This window comes from Lygodium microphyllum, chromosome 12 (genome assembly GCF_053477565.2).
Source record: "Lygodium microphyllum isolate KBCC chromosome 12, Lygodium_microphyllum_v1.1.10, whole genome shotgun sequence".
NCBI classification, from domain to species: Eukaryota; Viridiplantae; Streptophyta; class Polypodiopsida; order Schizaeales; family Lygodiaceae; genus Lygodium; species Lygodium microphyllum.
The window spans coordinates 104179570-104201187 of record NC_141146.1 but is presented as its reverse complement, the minus strand read 5'-3'; the positions used below and the strand labels follow the sequence as shown (position 1 = coordinate 104201187).

The 21618-nt window shown below is 43.7% G+C and overlaps 1 protein-coding gene across 1 annotated transcript in view; it reads right to left on the bottom strand.

Annotated features, from left to right (window-relative positions):
- Nucleotides 1-21618, bottom strand: part of LOC148028122 (uncharacterized) — a 171316-nt gene that overhangs the window by 109234 nt on the left and 40464 nt on the right. The window contains exon 5 of the mRNA XM_087689801.1: nucleotides 4467-4581. Coding sequence (XP_087545927.1) covers nucleotides 4467-4581 — 115 coding nt within the window. The remainder of the gene's footprint in view (nucleotides 1-4466; nucleotides 4582-21618) is intronic.

Genomic DNA, 21618 nt, shown 5'->3' with positions numbered 1-21618 from the left:
AAACTGGCTTGCAATCTTGTAAGCCAAACTTCTCAAGAAGACTCTGTCAAGTTGTAGCGTAAGGACTCCTTAGTTAGGTATTACAACTTGTTGATCATCATAGATATCGTTAGGATTAGCTACATATACTTTCAATAAGCTAACATGAAATACATTATGTTTTTTAATATTCTCAGGAGTTGTATCTTGTAAGCACTTGGTCCTAAGCAATTGAGAACCTTATAGGGTCCACAATATCTTGGACTTAGCTTCTTAAATTCTCATAAAGAAAAAAACTCTTCTTTGGATGGACACGGATGAAGACCATGTCTCCTTCTTTGAAGATTTGTTCTTGCCTTTTTAGATCATCATATGCCTTTTATCAGTCCTTGGTAGTTATTTGGCCAATAAGTATCGGTGGTGACACTAGGGACTAGTATTAATTAATTAATTAATGTGAGTCTAAGAGTCAATAGAGGTTGGTGACCACACCAGGTTGCAAATGGTCTAGCCAATTTAATTATGGATGGGCACATTTAATTTTGGGTAGGGTAAGAAGGGCTGAAATTAATTTTCAAGATTATTTGATCCTGAAAATTAATTAAATGGCTAGATAATACTGAAAAAAAAAAGAGAGAGCTACGGGTCCATTTTCTAATCAACGAAGAGCAATTTGCTGTAGAAGACAACCATCTGGGGACCTCAGTAGGTAAGGGACAACAAGGAGTCACCTTCAGGGACTGGCAACAACATTGCTGATCATGTGACAGTATTTTAGAGGTGTTTGGCAGTGGGTAACTGCATTAAATGCAGGCTTAAGCAGACTTTAAGGTTTTCTCGCGAAGAAAATTAGATATCTCTCTCCTCTTGGCTTTCTCTCACCTTCTTTAACCCATTCTTAAGAGATCTTAGCATTTCTTAGCCATAGTGAGCAGATCTCAGCCAAATTTAGTGGCAGAAGAGATCTCTGCTGTAAATCCTTAATTTCTATAGAAATTAGGATTTGGCAGCCACCTTGGGACCCATGCTAATAGGAGAGAGCATCGTACAGTGAAATTAGCATCTGAAATTCATGAAATTAATAGGGATTTCAGATGCCAGGCCATCCATTGTGAATTGGGGCAACATTTGGCCAATTGGTGGTTCCATTTGTGCAAGTCCTAGGTGAAAAATCAAGGGGCAATTAGCCTAAATTGATTGTTAATTGTTGCTACAGCAAAGAGGCTTTTTGGAACAGCAAAGGAGATTGTGAATCTCAGCTTGTACTTATTCCATTAGCAATCAAGGTAAAGAAATACCGAGAGGGGCGCTAGTTTTGGGGCCAACAGGCTGTCCAATGTCCAAGATTATTAAGGTAATTTGTGCATTTCAAGTTATATTTATTTGCTGATTTCTGTAGTCCAGTGCTTAGTCAGGGAATTACTGCCCTTTTCAAGAAGGAAGGCTGGTTTCACACTCCACACAGGTACCACTAGCTTAGCAAATCCAAGCCCATCTATATATCCCAAGGTAAAATACAAAGTACAAAGCATCCCTACAAGGGACTTCCATATCAAAAAAATATGTAATAAGGGGAAGTCTATTACAAGGCTTGAATGAATAACCAGTCAAGAGGTCTATAATGCCAAAACCATGTGGATCTGGAAAAGGGAGAAAGTGCCAAAATCCCATGTCCTAAGAAAAGCACCTCATCTCATCCTCAGTCTCTGAAGTGCCATGTATCTTCTCCCATCTCCCACAGAGAGTAGGCACAATCTCTGTCCAAATAACCTAGAAAGAGTCTCCGAAGTAGATGTGTCCAAAGAAATCAATAGGCTTGCTACATCTAGTTGTTCATATGTACTGACAAGAATGCTAGCTATGAGCTCCCATTTTTAGGAAGCTCCTTGGTCCACACTATCTATGAGAAATCTGGCATGACAAAAGCTGCCCCAAGACAAGATAGGCATGACACCCTTGTACATCCTCATATCCACAAGCTGGACCTCTTCTGATGAACTCAACAGACCTGCTAACACGTGAAAATTTTTAGCCTTGCCACCATCTGTTCTACCTGGAACACCCCTGCCAGGCATCTTCAAATAAATGTTCTTTATTCAAGAGTTCCTAGTCCAAAAGGTGTGGTTTTTCCTCCACCATCCACATTGTTCTAATCATCCCCTTTTCCAAAATGACAGCTCATGTATATGTGTTGACACTGTGCTGCAACCTCGAGGAACCTCCCTTGGCTTCTTGCCCAACCCCAGCAGCCAGAAGCTATAAAACAGAACCCACCTCCATCTTCCCTCACCTGCTTTGCCCCCGTAACTAGCAGCCTCTAACCACCTCAGTTCTGCCCAAACATCTGCTGGCTTTAATTCACAGTTCATCTCTCCTTGTCCATAGCTCTTCCTTTTTTTCACACGTATCAGCTTTGTCATTATAGTTTACACAGTTTCATAATGCCCTTTAGATATGAACTGTGTTAAACTTTTGTATACCTTATGATGAGATTTCATCACGCTTGTGTTACATGGCTTGGATGTTATTGGCCATCCTGTCCTTTTGAAGATGTTAATATATATCTCTCTCTCTTTCTACTCACCATCTATTGCCACTTCTCTCTCTCTGCTCACTATTACTATCTCCTTGCCACCAGACCTGCTGCTTGTCTTTCTTAGCCTTGCTCTGCCTCAATGGTACTACCATATAATCTTTCACCTTCCCTTCATTTTTCATGGACCCTCACCTTTCCCAGCTGCTTCTGACCTCAGCTGATTCTGCAGGACAATTAATAGCAACCTCTTTAAATCCTGTAATTGGATATGGGCATCAAAGTGGAAGGGCTTATTGATTAGATTCCATCCACAGTTTTACATCTAAAATATTAAATTACAAGCTCAAGGTATCACCAAATCAAGATGTGGTAACATTGTGTCAAGGTTTCAGACTCTAAAGGCCAAGATCAAGTCAAAATGGACAAGTAAAGATACCAAAGTGAAGCATAACTCAGGGCCATCTCATTTTGACTTGATCTTGGCCTTTAGAGTCTGAAACCTTGATGGTGGGAAGTTGGCTTGCCCAGATGTAGAAGAAGGGAGGTTGTAAGCACTGCACACAGCAGCCTTTGGAAACCCCAAAGCATTGCCTTTGGTCATGTGAGGAGGTGCAGCTCGTGTGGAGAGGAGCATGCCGCATCCTTCGCCATATAGCGCCCAGCCTTGGATGTATCTCATGGGGAGCTTTTTGCTGACAGGCAATCAGCTATGGCCGTCACCTTCTGTATGAGGCCGGGATGCAGGACACGATATTCATCATCGAGGCAGGGTCGTGTGCAGTGGTCGGTTTGGAGACTCTACCACCCATCCGCCAGGTACTGGATCCCACAGCAGATTGCTCTGAGGTATGGGAGATCATAGGGAGTCTTACTGGATGGCATATCTAGAAGGCACGGTGTTAGGAGGCTTTTGGCGGAGAGAGACTTTCAGTATAGGCGACCTTAGCAGAGCTCTGGACCTCCATCATCCACTCCCTCCGCAGCCATTGGAATCAAGTGTAGAGCGAGTCCAAGGCTCGTCAAGAGCTCCGTTGTCATTTCATGCGTATGTGGGGCAGCCAGGACTTGTTTTTCGTAATGCAGGCACGCAGTCCCAGATAGCAATACACCGCCCCTCCATGGCTTCTTGCCCCCATCCCCCCCAAACCGCCCTGAGAGGCTTGTATACATGATGGATTTGCGACTTTGCATCAGCTCCAGCTAGTCTATTGAGCATGAGCACTCCATGGTAATCAGTTTTTTTGAGTAATATAATCAGGCACATTTTATTTGCAAAAAAAAAAAAACTGAGGACCATCATATCAAATGACCTAGCATCCCATTAAGGCTTTTCTACCTCCACACATTGATGTATGAGAGACTCTCCCCTTAGCATAACCAGCCAGGGGTGTAATTGTCTTGTTTTTCTCCACGTAGAAGAGACTCTCCCCTAATAGTGGCCAGCCAAAGGCGCATCGTTCTTGCTTCCCTCCATACAAGACTCTTCTCTTACAATGCCCAGCTACAGGTGTAGTTCTCCTGCTCCCTAGGTATATATTTTACCTTACTGCATGCCTGTACTTTTGCTCAAATTGTCATTTTTACCTTACAGAGAGGTCATTTCTAAGAATATAACCAAACTGGTCAGCCCTTCATACTGATCCACTTTCCATGGTTGGTTTCCCTCCCCTTGTCCCCACACACACCACACCCCACAACCACCCACCCACCCACACCCCCTGCCCCCCCCACCCTTTTTACTTTTCCCTAGGAGTCTGGAGACACGAAAATGGTTGCCTTAGACACCATAAACAAAATCCAAAACACACTGTGAGATCCCCAAGCACTTAAAATATATTAATCTTATTGTCATGGCATAAATCCCTCAATCTCACTTTGTGAAAATCAATCTCACTGCAGACAGCTTACTACTAATAAAGAGCTAGAAGTCATGGAAGATCAGAATTTTTACTTCACTAGATGTAATGCCAAAGTCCCAAGATCCAAACACAAGCGTGCAAAAAGGATGCGTTGAGCTACTGTTTGAAAGTAAAGCCTTGCTGCTCACATTAAGCCGTCTTGTTACCCTGGCACAAAATAGAGATTCCTGAAAGTGTAAGACTACAAAAAAGGAGGCTCCATTAGCACAACGTTTAAGATATCAACAGCATATATCTTCACAAATCATAGCGACAAAGGGACATGGTAAGAGTGGGATTCACTGCATTTAAGTCCAACTGTAGATATGAATAAAAGTAATTCTTTCCTGGAAAGATCCCATTTCTGTACCAAGGGAATACAAAGGCATACATCCTAACAGAGTATCCAAGAGGGACTTGATAAAACTCATCAAAACTATGCAAAAAGTGTGAACATAACAGACTGGTTTTCAGAAGCAATACACCTTCACTTTTTCTTTTCCAAGAAAAGAAAGCTCTATTCAGCATCCCCTCAGTGATAATCATCACTAAGGTAAATACACACAATATGAAATCCCAATACATGGAAAGGAAAGAAGCATATGGGTCAACAACTCCCTGGCTATCTGAACAAGAGAGATGCTCCATTAGATTAAACTTAAACTTTGAGTTAGATGATTGCTCCATTAGATGACCTGGAATGTGTGTACATATCAAACCATAAGTGACATTTCCTTACCAGATCAAAAAAGACCTTGAGTGAGGCTTCATTGAGATTTCTAAAATGGAGACATGTCACAGTAACAAGCATATCTTTAGAGATGGCTATGGTCCTCAGCTGCTTTTCCCAATGACCATTCCGAATTCCATTTTCCACCTCAGAAACATATCACTGTTTTGCAAGTGTAGACTGCTCCCATTTTCTAATATACTTCATCTTGGGGTATCACTGTGAGCAGTTACTTGGAGAGTGGGAGTGTTAAATCTATACATGTGTATGAGCCCACTTGCGAGTCTTACAAACAGGACCAATGAAAGTTATTGAAAAGTGAACTTTAGTTCTAGAAAAGTGTCAAAAGTATAAACACCAATAGATTCTTGCAGATTGACATGTAATGTTTTTGTTTTGTGCATGTATATGTATGATGTATTCCATTAGCCAAGTACTTTTGGTCCTTGGGGCTGACATACTTTAGGTCAGTTCATGGTGCTTTTCAAAGAGCTTGTAACATGTCCTTTGTTGCAGATTAATTGAGCAAAGTTAATCACAAATCACTCATAAGTATGTGCTTATACTCTGACTTCAGATAATCTCTGCACTGATCTCGCTGTGACAGCTTTGTCACTCAAAGCCTGGATAGACTCAACATGATCTCTTTCATGAGTGCTTTTGAGCTTTTTTGGCTGCACTCACTCAGAATATTCAGCCTACCCAAACTTCGGATCATTGTCACTAACTATTTTGCTGGGCAAACTATGCAACTCATAAAGATACTACACAGGTGACTAGTCAGTTTGTGGCTTTTGACGGTTGTCTTTTTCTTAGCCATTCTATGGATGCCATGCAGCACATAGCCTGCAGCCAGTTGGCTAGTTTCAGGCTGGCTTCTTTTTTTTCTGCCATATATTCTGCCCAGCCCAGGGTTACACATTCTTTCAGATTTTGGTGTGTGCAGGTTGAGAGACTCTAGCTGGCATATTCTCACAGCCCCTTGTACGTATCTGCCCCCTTATATTCAGCATGTTCATTCTTTCTTTCAGTCCCTGGTCATACACTTCTGCATTCGTTGCACTCTTACATGGTATTAGGGCAGCATTGAGGGATTAATTGATCATGGTTAGACCTGAAGAGGAGATTTCAACAAGACACCAAGGCTGTGTTTTCAATGTTCAAGGGCAAGCAAGAAGACTGCGCATCAACACAAGGCTGAAACGAGTGGAGAAGCATGGAAAAGGAGCAAACGCCAAATTTTTGCAGGTTTTTGCTGTTCATGAAGGAGAAATGGCTGTTTTTTCAGCCTCTTGGTGCAGATTTTTTTTTTCCATCATGTCTAGTAGTTGAAGAAGGTTCGTGATGAGTAATGGAAGCCCTAGCAGGCTACATTTTAAAAGTCAAAAGGGGCTGCCCTTGTTTTTGTGGAAGTTATTCACATGAAAATGTCTTTCAAGGTCGACATGGAGTTCCAAGTTATTATGGACCGTAAGGTCCCCATGTTACCAGCTCTTCCACAAGATCACAAACTTGATGGGGAGAACTACCACATTTGGCGGGTGATGATACTTGTCATCTTGGAGTCCTATGATTTGGTAGAGCTTGTGACCAAGGCCATAGACCATCCTTCAACCTGTGATTTATCCAAGCTCTCTACAAATGAGACAGCTGTTGGCAAAGGTTCAAGCACATTGGGACAAGCTGAATGCCCACATTTGATCATTCCTCTTTCTCTCATGTACACCGGCCATGATAGCCCACATAAAGCATTTGACCATTGCTCAAGAGATATAGCTAGAATTGGATCAATTGTACAATTGAATGACCGTGATGAAGCGGGTGTCTCTGGAAGTACAAATGCAAATGTTGAACCCAAACAAATTCGCTTCCATGTGCAAGTGTGTCAATAAGCTTTGACAATTGCAAATGTAGGTCCAAAACGTAGGGAAGGCCATCATCTCGGAGGACACGGTGGTAACTCTACTCTTGCAGTTACCACCGTGATTTAATGCATTCTACTTTGCCTTGATTGCTTCAAGGTAGACAAAGACCCTTAAGTGTGAGGAGTTGGGAACAACTCAAAGGTCAGAATACTCCAAAGATGGACGCATTGATGATAGGTCAATCTTCCCAAAAGAAGGAGAATGAGACTAAGAAGACGATGAAAAATAAGACCAAGAAAGACAAAGCAAAGGAGTCTATTTGCCACATCTGTGGCAAGATAGGTCATTGGAAGAAGGATTGCATGGAAAAGGACAAGAAGGACACCAAGAAGGAGAAATCTTCAAAGGACTCGAGCAATGGCTGCTCCTTCATCAGTAGCCTTCCTACATTTTATGGTGGCAAGGCTTCAACACGGGAAGCTTTTGATGCAAAGATGATGGCTCCAGAGCCTTGTGAGAGGATCATGGATAGTGGCTCATCCCGTCACATGACTCCTCCTTTAGATGGCATTGCCCATATGTGACCTTTGCACGGGCAAATTCTCATTTGTGACAACACTTCAGTCCCTATTGAAGGCAAAAGTGATATGTAGCTAATTCAGGATGGGCATGGTGGTGCTCACACATTAGAGATTCTCTATGTGCATAGTTTTGGGATATCATTTGCTTCCAGTAAGTAAGATTTGTGCACTTGGCCTTACAATAAGGACTCCCTCTGAGTTCTTGATGGAGAGTCGAGACAGGTTCTTTGTGTAGGTCGCGAGGAGAATGGAGTCTATGAGATGTGAACTTCATTAGCCTTTACCTCTCTTCTTTTTTCACAAGCAGACTAAGCTATGGCATTCTCGGTTCGGCCATCTCAACTACAAGTACCTTAGAAAGGCAACTCGTGGCGGTAAGCTTGTTCATGGATTGCCAAAGATTGGGGTGAGCCACCTATCATGTGTGTCTTGGATTCATGGAAAGCATCACAGAGATGCAATTCCAAGCAAGGCTTCTCAAGAGGGCAAAGGAGCCCTTGGAGCTTGTTTTTGATGGACTTATATGGACCAATAAGAATACTGTCTCCTAAGAGGAGTTTGTATTTTATGCTAATTGTTGATGTTGTTAGTAGGATGACCTGGACATATTTCTTGAAGTTGAAATCTGAACCATACTCCAATTTCAAGAATGGATTGATCTTCGAGGAGAACAAGTCTAGCCAAAAACTAAAGACCTTGCAATCTGACAAAGGAGGAGAGTATGTCTCCAATGAGCTTACCAGGTTTTATGCAAATCATGGCAATCAAGAGGAGTTTGCCAACACGAACACACCTAAAGGAGAATGGCATATTGGAGTGGAAGAATTGGCTCAAACAGTCACCTACATTGGCTGTGGTTGTTGGTACAACACTCTTTGAGGCTTTGGTCTAAAACCGGATGTGTCTTATTTCAAGGTATTCGGATGTGATGCCTATGTCACATTTTGAAAAAACAAACATATAAGTTCAAGCCATCTTCCAAAGGACGAGTGTTTGTGGGATAAAACTCGCAGCACAAGGATATAGGCTTCATGATTCTATTTTACGGGAGGTTTGAACGAGTCAAGATGTTCAGTTAATGAAGTTTCCAGCTGCAGAGGGGGTTGAAGTGTTAGAGATTAGTCATCCCTCGGACTGGCATTGTCACACTACACTTGGTACAATTCTCTTGGGCACAATTACGCATTTCCTATCAGTTTTTGGCATTTTCAGCAATCACTAGGTGCAAGCACCTTTTATTAGGCAAGTCAAATAGGCAATAGTGCCATGTGGTAGTTCAATTGCTGATTGCTGATGCAATCCGCCTGTTTCAGCCAGTTGGCCAGATTTGGCAGCTGGTCGGCCACTTTTGGCTGGCCGACCTCGTCATTTTATGTCCATTTGACATGGTATCAGAGTAGTGTAGAAGGGCTGATTGATCGTAGGCAAACTTGAATGGAGGTTTCTTCATGACAAAAATTTTTGTTTTCAACATTCCTAGCTGAGACAAACAGGTGAAGCACGGGGAAGGAGCGAAGTTGCTGTTTTTTGCAGGTTTTGGTTGTTCGTGAAGGAGAAAGGCTGTGTTTTCAGCCTTTTGAAGAAAATTTGAGTTTTCATCACCTTTGGCAATTGAAACTTGTTGAGGGCAAACAGAGAGAAGTCCTAGTGGACAAAGTGTGCAGAGTCAGAGGAGGCTAGACTTGTTTTTGTGCAGGTTATTCCATCGGCAATGTCTACTAAGCGTGACACGAAGTTTCATGCTATTATGGACCCTAGGGTCCCCGTGTTACTGTCAGAGTGCAGCAATGCGAAAGCGTAGGACAAAGACTGAGAGAAAGTGAAAACAAAGAGGAGAGAGAGAGAAAAGGAGATAGTTTTACGAAAAAAAGAAAAGGAGATAGTGAAACGCAGAAAATCTACATTGTAGTATGCTATATAGAAGTGCAGAAATCTACAAGGGTGCAAAGAAAATATCTGCATGTGTCTCTGCCTTGAGAACCTCGATCTCCGTCAGCCCGCGCACAGTCAGTCTTAGCAGGCCAACTCTGTCAGATGTCAGATCAGAATATATGAGAGTGTGCCACAAACTGACTATAAATAGCCAAGAAAAAATAGTGCTCAGCACCAGGTCACAGCTGCAGTAAATGCAGCTGACTGCATAAAATAATGATAAAAACTGTCCAACTGTTATCCGACTAATCAGTCTGCTGCCACGTGGCATCTGCGGCCGCTGACATGGATCCTGTTGTGCACCTACTCTGCTAACGTGGCTCCTCTGTTGTCCGTACTACTGACGTGGCACTCTGCTGTCTAGGAAATGACTCTCTAACACCCCCTCTCAGATCTTGGACAAGTCAAAAGACTGAGGGATCTCGCATGTCTCCGAAGAAGAGCTTGGGGAAGCACCTACGTGAACAAATCGGCAAGATTATCCTTCGTCTTACAGTACTCCACATCAATGGTCCCATCTAGAAGCTTCTCTCGAATGAAGTGATACTAAATCTCAATGTGCTTCGTCCGGGCATGGAATACAAGATTCCGTACCAAGGCAATGCAACTCTCATTGTCGCACCACAGAAGAGTAGGACGAGGTTGGGGGCAGCCAAGCTCCTCCAACAATCTCCAAAGCCACAACCTCACAGGTGGTGGAAGACGCGGCCCAATACTCCGCCTCAATAGAAGAAAGGGCTACTGTGGGCTGCTTCTTGCTACTCCAAGAGATAACACCTGTACCCAAGGTAAAATATGTTGAGAATAGCAAATGATGTATGCCCATAGAGGCTGAATGTGTGCCCATAAGTGGCTTTGTATGAGAGAGAGAGAGAGACAATGATGTATGCTCTAGAAAGAGATGTCTGAAATCCCATAAGCACAGAGAGGAAAAGTGGTACTATCCAAAAAGCTATAAAGGCATGTACTTGACACTCATTTCAATGTAATGGCACTATCAATTTGATTCACTCAAGATTGTGTTTATGAGTCCAAGCTAATCTATCTTGGAACCTAATTCACTTGAGTTACAATCTCTCATTTTGATAATGTATCGTGTGTTTGATTTGCGTCCACCATAGCTAACTAGCTCTAGATCCGTGTTTCTCAACATGGTATCAGAGCTATGGTTGAGCTAGGTAGCTAGTAGGTGGAGTTTCTCCTTCTTTTCATGCTTTACAATCCTTCCTCTCTCATTCTCTCCCTTGTACAAACCTATTTTTATTCCAGTATCTCAAGGTATCCAACATCCATTGTGCATTCGGGGTGAAGAAGCTCAAGGAAGGAGGTGCAAGGTGTTATTCAAGAAGCTTGATTTGGATTTGGAGTCTACATTGAAGCAACGACGAGGTGTAAGCTGAGATCAAGAACTAGAATCTGGGCAAGAGGCTGTAGCGGGCCTGAAAGATGGTACAACCAATGGTGATCTGTATAACAATCCAACCATGAGTGTTGTCGCAGAGAAGCTTGATTCAAGAAATGAGAATGGCGACCACTCTCCAGTCCTGTTGTTCCGTCAAAACCTCAGCTCTCCCACCTGCAGCATCCAGTAACCATGCCGGCGGCAGAGCATTAGCCTCTTCCAGCCATCATCTGCCTCTTCCGCTTGGCCTGAGTTTGTTGCCGAGGTCCCTGTGCAAACCTTCCGCCATTGTGATGTGACGCCTTGAAGCTCCGCGTGGTTTGAGAAAGGGCGGGGTTGAGCCTGACCTGGCTGAAGACACCACTTTTGATCACCGCACTGCAGGAGAACCTCGAGAGGGTGAGGAGGATACTTTTCCTTATGGCATCACAGATGGCCACCATACCTATCATGATGGGGAAGAGGAAGAAGAGGAAGAAGGGCTAGAAGTACATGAAGATCATTCACAGTTGTCTTTCGGATTACCACCTATGACAAGCACTACCCTCCAGCCAGATAAGGAGATCGGTGGGAAAGATGGCATGGGTAGCCTTGTTTAGCTGTCGTCGGTCGTCTCTAATCTCAATTCGGGTATCACACTCGATGAAAGCTCTCCATCACCTGGATCAGATTACCATGTCTTTAATAGCGAGCTATCGCCCTGCTGGTTTATCATCAAAGCAACAGGGAGATCGAAGGCCTTTGCATTTAATCATCGGCGGGGTCGGCTGAATTGATGTTGACCACAGAATGCAAAAGATAACACAATTTTAATATATTAAACCTTATCATTAAAGGTTTCAAAGTCTCCCCTATTAAAGCCCTATTCACACCTTGGTTTATCCATTTTTTTTAAAATTCATACTAGACCTTTCTTGAGAACCTCATTCACACACACCTCTGATTGCATTCAAACCTTCACCGAAATTCAATATCAATTTTTTGAAATTGTAATCGGGATTAGACACTGCCATTGAGCAAGATTGCCAATTGGTAAGACCTTCCCTCATTAAATGATTTGCTTGCACAAGTGCTCAAAAGGAAAGTCAATGCCAAATGAAAACCCAAAAACCATGTATTCCAAAATTCATCTCGTGTGAGAGTTTGTCAAACAAAGCTCATGTATCCATCAGTGTGCTCACGTATAAAAGCATGAAGCAAAACGATCATGTCAAGAAGATTGAAGCAAAAAAAAAAAAAAAGAGAAGTATCACACATCGACAAAAGGGATAAGGAGCATAACAAAAGCCAAGGAGCATGAAGATAAAGAATTCCAAAAAAGACGAAGAAGATCAAAGGTTGCCAAAGAAGCAACAAAACAAAAAGGATGAAGAAAATATTTTCCGCTACTACAAACTGACAAAATGTTTTGCAAAAATTTCCCATAGAGGATCTCGAATTCCCTGAGTGGATCTACTTCCCATAGTGGATGTAAAAACCCTACCAAAGATGTAAAGTTTCAAGCCTGAACTTGACTAGGCTGCCAAAGAGCTAGTCTCCTGGTCCATGTCTACATGTAGGGGGGGCAAAAACCAGCAAGGGTAGAGACTCATCATTTGAGGGGGGGTGTTGAGAATAGCAAATGATGTATGCCCATAGAGGCTGAATGTGTGCCCATAAGTAGCTTTGTATGAGAGAGAGAGAGACAATGATGTATGCTCTAGGAAGAGATGTCTAAAATCCCATAAGCACAGAGAGGAAAAGTGGTACTATCCAAAAAGCTATAAAGGCATGTACTTGACACTCATTTCAATGTAATGGCACTATCAATTTGATTCACTCAAGATTGTGTTTATGAGTCCAAGCTAGCTTGTAGTAGACCGCCGATGGTCCACATCGCTAGCCCAATCCGAGTCGCTCTAACCGGCAAGAACAAGATCTAAAGCATTTGTACCTGCGGGATACAAAATCCCTAAGCCAGAGGTCCCCCTCAAATACCGAAGAATCCTCAGGGCAGCCTGCCAATGCACCTATTGGGGTTCACTCATGAACCCCGTCAAAAGACCTACAGCAAAACAAAGATCAACAAGAATGTTGAGTAGCCAAATCAAGGATCCAATCAACTGACGGTAGTGGGAAGCATCCGTCAAGGGAGAATCTGAGTGTGAAGTGGCCTTCCACTTCTTATCCATAGGAGTAGAAATGGTCCGACAAGTCTCCATCTCAAAAGCCATCAAGAGCTCCTAAATGTATCGCTGCTGAGAGATGAAAATCCCTCTCTGAGACTGATAAATCTCGTAACCCAAGAAGAAATGAAGAAGCCCCAAATCCGTCATCTCGAACGTCTAAAGTTGTCTTGGTCTCATGGACCTTCTGTGCATGATCCCTTGTCAGAATCAAATCATCAATGTACAGTACAAACAACACACAAACAGCCTTGGAAGTGTGCACATAAAGTTGCGGATTGGCTTGGGAGCGCCGATAGTCCAACTTGGACTGAAGAAACGAGTTAATCTTCTCATTCCATACATGCGGTGCCTGCTTGATTCCATACTGTTCAGATTCAAAGAGGCAGATAGATGACAGACAGAGTGAAGCAACACGCTTCCTCTCTCACACTCTATTATTTATACCACACTCAATAGTGAAAGATACAACCTACGGTCATAAGACCATTCACACCAAAGGCACCGACTTATTTAATGTATCTAACTACTATGGCTAGACTAGCTGTGTCCAGCTCATGTCGGTCAACACACACTAAATGAGCTTGATATTCTAACACTCCCCCTCAAGCTCAAGACAGCATATGTACTCCAAGTAGCTGCCTAAAACCACAGAACTTATCTTTACCCAGAGACTTGGTAAAGATATCTGCTACCTGCTCATCAGTCCTCACATGCATAAGATCAACCTTTCCTACAATAACCATCTCACGAATAAAGTGGTAGTGTACCTCTATGTGTTTTGTCCTAGCATGGTAAACTGGATTCATGGCCAGGAGTACACTACTCAGATTATCACATAACAGTTTCACTGGAGCATCAACCTGAATATCCAAGTCAGCCATAAGCTTGAGCAGCCAAGCAATCTCACATGCTGCCAATGCAGCCCCCCTGTACTCTGCCTCAGTACTAGATAAAGCAACCGTAGGCTGCTTCTTGCTGCTCCAACTGATCATGCCGCTACCAAAGCCAAAGGCATAGCCACTCGTAGATCGTCTGTCAGTTGAGCATCCTGCCCAATCTGCATCTGTGTATCCAATCAGTATCAAGGGCTTATCTCTGACATAGAACAGCCCATAGTCTACAGTGGACTTAACATACCTCATGATGCGTCTAACAGCATCCAAGTGCGGCTTTCTCGGCTTTTGCATAAACTGGCTTATCAGCCCTACTGCATAGCTCAAGTCAGGCCTAGTGATGGTCAAGTAAATCAGACTGCCGACCATCTGCCTGTACATAGTCACATCTTCTACTTCAGCCCCAGTGTTCATGTCTAGCTTTACATTCTGGTCCAGAGGTGTATCCAGTGGTTTGCATTCAGCCATGCCATACTTCTTAAGCATTTCCATGGCATAGTGCTTCTGCATCAGCCATAAGCCATTTTCAGCTGGTACGACCTTAATACCCAAGAAATACTTCAGATCTCCCAGATCTTTCATGTCAAATTCAGATTTCAGCATCTTCATAGCATGCTGAATTCCCATGTCATCATTTCCAGTGATTATCAAGTCATCAACATATATGACCAGCACTACCAAGCCACTGTCAGTCTTCTTTGTAAACAAGCTGTGATCAGCCCTGCCAACAACAAATCCAAGACTCTGCAAGTAACTGCTGATCCTAGCATGCCAGGCTCTCGGAGCCTGCTTCAGCCCATACAGTGCCTTTTTCAGCCTGCACACATAATGCTAAAAATCAGGGTGCTCATACCCTTCCGGCTGAACCATGTATACATCCTCTGTTAAATCACCATTGAGGAATGCATTCTTAACATCCATCTACTGCAATTTCCAGCCTTTTGCAGCAGCCAAGGCAATAACAGTTCGTATGGTTGCCATTTTTGCAACCGGGCTGAATGTTTCATCATAATCCAAGCCATACTGCTGAGCATATCCTTTAGCGACCAGCCTTGCTTTGTACCTTTCTACACTGCCATCAGACTTACATTTGATTTTATACACCCATTTGCAGCCAACAGGCTTTTTCCCTTCAGGCAGTGGTACCAAATCCCAAGTCTGATTTTCAGCCAAGGCTTTCATCTCTTCGTCCATAGCCATGCACCAGTTTTCATCCTTTGCAGCTTCAGCATAAGTACCTGGTTCTTTGATCTCCATCACTTTTGTCATGTATGCATAATGCTTTGCAGAATAACCAGAGTACGTCAACCTGTCAACAGGGTATCTGACCCTCTGCGATTGTCTAGGCTGTGGTGCACTACTCGATTCACCTCTCTCATGAGGCGGAATGTACCTGTTCTGCCTCGTGCCAGGCGTATAGACAGTCGGAATACCAAGTTCGTTGTCTAAAGTATCACTAGACTCATAGCCCGAAGTCATTCTGCCAGGTGTCATCATACCATCCTCACTAACTTTCTCTTTTCCTTTGCTGTCCAAGACATCATGTCTCCCCCTCACTGACATACCCGTGTCAGTGGACGGTGAGCTCCTCAATCTCCCTGTCCATGGGGATACTGTCTGACTGATAGGGCCTGTCATAGCAGTGCTCTGCTGCATATCAACTGTAGAGACATGAGTGGAAGACAGATCGGATAGCACTGCAACTGGTGAGACATACCAAGAGCCCAGCTCATCAAAGATGACATCCCTGCTTACCAAAGTCTCCCTGGTAGAGGGATCATAACATTTGTATGCCTTCTTCTCCTGCGAGTATCCAATGAACACACTCTTATGCGCTTTGGGATCCAGCTTTTTCCTCTTCTCATCTGGAATGTGCACATAAGCAAGATAGCCAAAGACCTTCATGTGTCTTACATCCGGCTTATAGCCATAGAGCCTCTCAAACGGTGTCATGTCATGAATGCCTACAGTGGGAGTCCTGTTCAGAATATATGCGGCTGTCACAACAGCCTCTGCCCAATAGTAAAGCGGCATATGCTTCTCATTCATCATGGCCCTGGCAGCTTCCATTAGAACCCTGTTCTTCCTTTCAGCTACTCCGTTTTGCTGCGGAGTGTAGCTGCAGGTTAGCTGCCTACGAATGCCATTTTCAGCCAAAAAATCAGCAAATTCATTGGAGACATACTCCCCACCGCTATCAGATCTCAAGCAAGAGATGTAACACTCAAATTCCTTCTCAACCTGTGCCTTAAATTTCTGAAAAACAGCAAAGACCTCATCTTTTGTTTTCAATATGTAAAGCCAGGTATATCGACTGTAGTCATCAATGAAGGATACATAGTATCTGGAACCCCCCATAGATGCATTATGAGCTGGTCCCCAAACATCAGAGTGCACTAACTGCAGTGGTCGTGTACTCTGTCTTACATGCCTGACAAACGGCAATCGTGACTGCTTACCAAACTGGCAAGCCTCGCAGACATGACCAATATCTGAATATTGGAATCTAGGTAGCCCTATTACCAGCTGCTTCTTCTGCATGGTCTGCAGCCTCTGCAAATTGACATGCCCCACTCTCTTGTGCCAAATCTCTAAGTCCCTGATAGTGCCAGAACCCTGAGCAAACATAGCGGAATTCAGCTCTGGCAGTGTAGCATCAAGAGTGAACATTCTTCCATTTCTGTGGTCTTTCGCGATCAACTTGCATCCATTGCCAAACTCTTCAATAAAGCAGCCATGCTTATTGAAGCGAACCTGCAAGTTCTGCTCTGTCATTTGACCCACAGACAATAGGTTCTTTGTAATTGAAGGAACATGCAAAACATCATGAAGATTCTTCTTCCTGCCATCATGTACAACCAGAGTCACTTTGCCTTTATGCTCAATGCTATGCTGCGTGTCATCACCTGTGCATACATAGCCATGCTTTTCAGCCACCATATCCGTGAACCAATCACCATGAGGGGTCATGTGATTCGACGCCCCCGAGTCAATGTACCACACTGCATCATCAGATGATTTTTCAGCAGCCTTATCTTTGACATATTGCATGGCAAACAGTCTATCACCAGAGTCATCTGTCTGACTGGACGTAGCATAATGTCCATGCTGCTTGCCCTTCCGATTTCCCTGCTTCTTCCAGCAATCCTTTGCAATATGCCCATACTTTCCACAGTAGTGACAATCCTTATCTTTATTTGGATTGTCTGACTGACGCTGCTGCTGCCATGAGCCTCTGCCACGGGAGTTCGATCTCCCCCTACCTCGAAAGCTGCCACTACCTCTTGCATTTGATGACTGCTGATTGCTATTACTATAGGATGCATTCTGCTGGCCTCCTCTGCCAGATCCATAGCCTCTACCACGGCTACCACGACCATGCTGATTCGAATAAAAAACTGCATCCTTATTCTTAGAGCTGCTTGACCCTGTAGCTAAGCCAAGCTTCACCTCTTCATGAATCAATAATGCAACCAGCTCATTAAAATCAGGCATCTCAGCCCGCACAGATACTGAAGTGTCAAAAGACTTATACTCCGGACCCAAGCCATTTAAGGTCACTGCAACCATATCCTCATCTTCTACCTGTGAGCCAACAGATGCAAGCTGATCTGCTAAGGTTTTAATCTCCGTGACATAGTCCTGTATGGATCTGTTCTTCCTCTCTATGTTGTTGAATTTTTGCTTCAGTTGTATCTTCCTGGCACTTGTAGTTGTGCCATAGTACCTGACCAATATGTTCCATGCATCTGCTGGGGATTTACAGTTCATGATCTGCATCACCATAGCATCCGATATACATAATGACAGCCAATGTAAAACTCTGCGAGCTCTTTCCGTCCAAGCTCGATGTGCTCGTCTTTGATCAGCTGTAGGATTCCTATCTGGAACTCAGGTTCAGCCTCAACACCTGTCACTAAGTCCCAGTATCCTTTGCCTATCAGAAAGTTCTCCATGCGGAACTTCCATATTGCATAGTTGTTGCTATCAAGCTTTTCTCCCACAATCTGGGTTACATTATCAGTTCTATCAGCATTTGCCATGTTGCAGACCTTGCCTGACTACCTGCAAACCAAGATTTTCTTAACAGTTCAACTTCAGCCGGAACTGTTTATGACAGTTTTCTGCAATTAATTGCAGTAAAAAAACCAGAGTATTTCAGCCCACTGACACCCCAAAACAACCCACAAACAAGTGGTCTCAACTGTAGATATAACTGTCAATACATAAGCTATGTGTTTGCTTCAGCTTAAGTTTATGTAACCTCACTGCCAGGGTACATACATGCAGTCTGAAAGCTGTAAACTGTGAGTAACCAGCAGCAATTTCAAGTCCAAAACTGAGTGTGTCAACAAATTCAGTTTCAGGTTGCAGTCAACCAGAATTCAGCATACCAAGCTCCAAGCAGCTCCAAAATTGTAATTAGCCAGGACAGTGTAACTGCATTTACTTCAGCTTCAAAATTCAATTTTCAATGATGCTCATTGCTTACTTCAATTCTCCATGCATTAGCATGTATAGGCCAGTTCATATAGATGATGGAACCCCCAAGATGACCTGTATTGCTTCAGTAATGCACAGTACTTGTCATTGACTGTGTATGACAGTTTTCAGCTTGTCATTGATTTTCAGATCTGAGTATTCTGTCATTGACTGTGTATGACAGTTTTCAGCCTATCATTGATTTTCAGATCTGAGTATTCTGTCATTGACTGTGTATGACAGTTTTCAAATTTTCAGATCTGAGTATTCTGTCATTGACTGTGTATGACAATTTTCAGATTTTCAGATCTGAGTATTCTGTCATTGACTGTGTATGACAGTTTTCAGATTTTCAGATCTGAGTATTCTGTCATTGACTGTGTATGACAGTTTTCAGATTTTTTAGATCTGAGTATTCTGAGCAAGAGATCTCAGCTCCAAGACATTTGATCCAATGTATACATGCTTTGACACATTCTTGTGCTCCAAAGATGCTTTCTGAGTGTAGTACAAGGCTCCTGTGTGTCAGTAATGACTGAATGCATGCTGTCCATTCATGTTTATAGCAGTTCAGAAATGATTACAGGTCTGTGTCTGTCACTCCAGCTCATAACAGAGCTCCCACACAAGCATTTACTCCTTGCACACTTCAAATACCTTCAATAGTGAGCATACATGCTCTATGAACCTTGTCCAGGTGCCCCACTGAAGATTGACAGGTTGCTTCACTCAGATTAGCAAGCGCAGATTTTCAGATACAGGTTGCTATCCATTCAGATCAGTAGGCGCAGATTTTTAGATACAGGTTGCTGTCCATTCAGGAGGCAGTCCACGATTTTCAGACACAGGTTGCAGTCCACGATTTCAGGACAGATTTCAGGAGGCAGTCCACGATTTTCAAACACAGGTTTCAGGAGGCAGTCCACGATTTTTCCTGATTCCTTACTTCCATCTCCTTTGCACTGCAAGTTGTCATGCCCATTCTCCCACAGCCTCATGGATGAAGCTCTGATACTATGTTCAGATTCAAAGAGGCAAATAGATGACAGACAGAGTGAAGCAACACGCTTCCTCTCTCACACTCTATTATTTATACCACACTCAATAGTGAAAGATACAACCTACGGTCATAAGACCATTCACACCAAAGGCACCGACTTATTTAATGTATCTAACTACTATGGCTAGACTAGCTATGTCCAGCTCATGTCGGTCAACACACACTAAATGAGCTTGATATTCTAACACATACAAGGCCTTCTTCAACCTGTAAACCTTCCCATCCGAGGATCCAAAGCCAGGAGGCTACTCAACATAGATCTCCTCCTGCAAGTCACCATTAAGAAAGACCGACTTCACATCCAACTTATAGACAGGCCATCTCCAATGGCCAACCAAGGCAAGAACAGCTCAAATAGTCACCATACAAGCAATGGGGGCAAAAGTATCATGAAAGTCAATGCCTGGGTGCTAAGCAAAACCTTTAGCAACAAGGTGAGCCTTGTGCTTGTCCAAAGAACCATCGCTAAGGTACTTGGTCTTGAAGACCCACTTGACGCCAATCACCTTCTTGTGAGAGGGACGAGACACAAGGGACCAAGTGCCATTCCTCTCAATAGCCTCCAACTCGGCTTCCATAGCCTTCTGCCAATGGTCAGACTGCAAAGCCTCCTTCACTGAAGTGGACTCTCGATCCTGCATAACACAAGTCATCAAACAATAGTTAGAGCAAACAAGCTCTGTAGAATGTGCATGGTTCCTCCATGACCTCTGCGGTCCATCCTGCGGTTCCCACTCCTCAGGGACCCCCTCGATCCCTAAATCTCGAAGTGTGTCACAGGCCCAACGAGGAGGAGGCCGGACATCTTTTAGGACATCTCCCCGTCGCTCTCCATCTACTGAAGACTCGGGAACATCCACCAGCGGAAGTTCCTCTAGGAAGGCCGATGGAAGGAAAGACTTTGAATCAGAAGAAGAATCTCCATCAAGAGGCTCTAGCTCCAAAGGAACTGTCTTGCGAGCCCAACTCTCCCCTCGATCTCCAAGTACGGGATGCTCCTCACCCCCTTCTGTGGCTGGAACTTCCAGGAACGGTACATCTTGGCTCATGTAGACATCTTGCTTAACGGGATCAAACAGACAATAACCTTGGGACTAGGAGTTGTAGCCAACAGAAACCTATCGTCGGGAAGCCACCTCGAAGTTATCACGCTGCATCTTCAGGATGTGCACATAAGCATCACACCCAAAGATCCGGAAATAAGAGACATCAGGCTTAGTCCCAAAGTAAGCCTCAAAAGGTATCATTCTGTCAACGGCCGAAGTGGGAGATCAATTGAGGATGTGAACTGCAGTAGCCACAGCCTCAGCCCATAGAAACTGAGGTGTCTGTCGGTGCTCTATCATGGTGCGTGCCATCTCGATCACACTTCTGTTCTTCCGCTCCAAAATGCCATTCTCTTGAGGAGTATTGGTGTTAGTAAACTCTTGGTGAATGTCCCTATCTACACAAAAACGAGCAAACTCATTAGACATAAATTCACCGCCCTTTTCTAAACGCAAGGTCTTCAGTCACCAACCAGATCAGTTTTTCTCAAAGAGAAGCCAATCCTTGAAGTGGGAGAAAGCCTCCGACTTCAATGTCAAGAAATAGGCCCAAGTCATCCTACTGTATTTATCTACCATCAACATGAAGTACAAGCTCCCCTTCAGGGACTTGGTCCTCATTGGGCCACAAAGATCCATAGATACAAGCTCCATAGGTGAAATAGACCGCCTCGAAGCTTTGTTGGGAATGGCATCCCGATACAGTTTCCCAGGAATGCAAGAGACACATGGCTGATGGCTCACCACTATGTCCGGCAAACCTCGGACAAACGATCCTTGCAACGCCTTCCGAAGATACTCATAGTTCAGGTGGCCAAACCGAGCATGCCATAGCTCGGACTGTGTCTGAGAGGTAAGAAGAAGAGAGGTAAGAGCTGTAGAAGACTTCAATTTGTAGATGCCATTCTCCATATACCCTACAGAGAGAACTTCCTCATTCCACGATCAAGGACTCGAACAATATCACTGTCAAACTCCACCAAGAGGCCAAGAGAAAAAATCTTATGGACCGAAAGCAAATGATACCCCAAGCCTGGCACATGCAA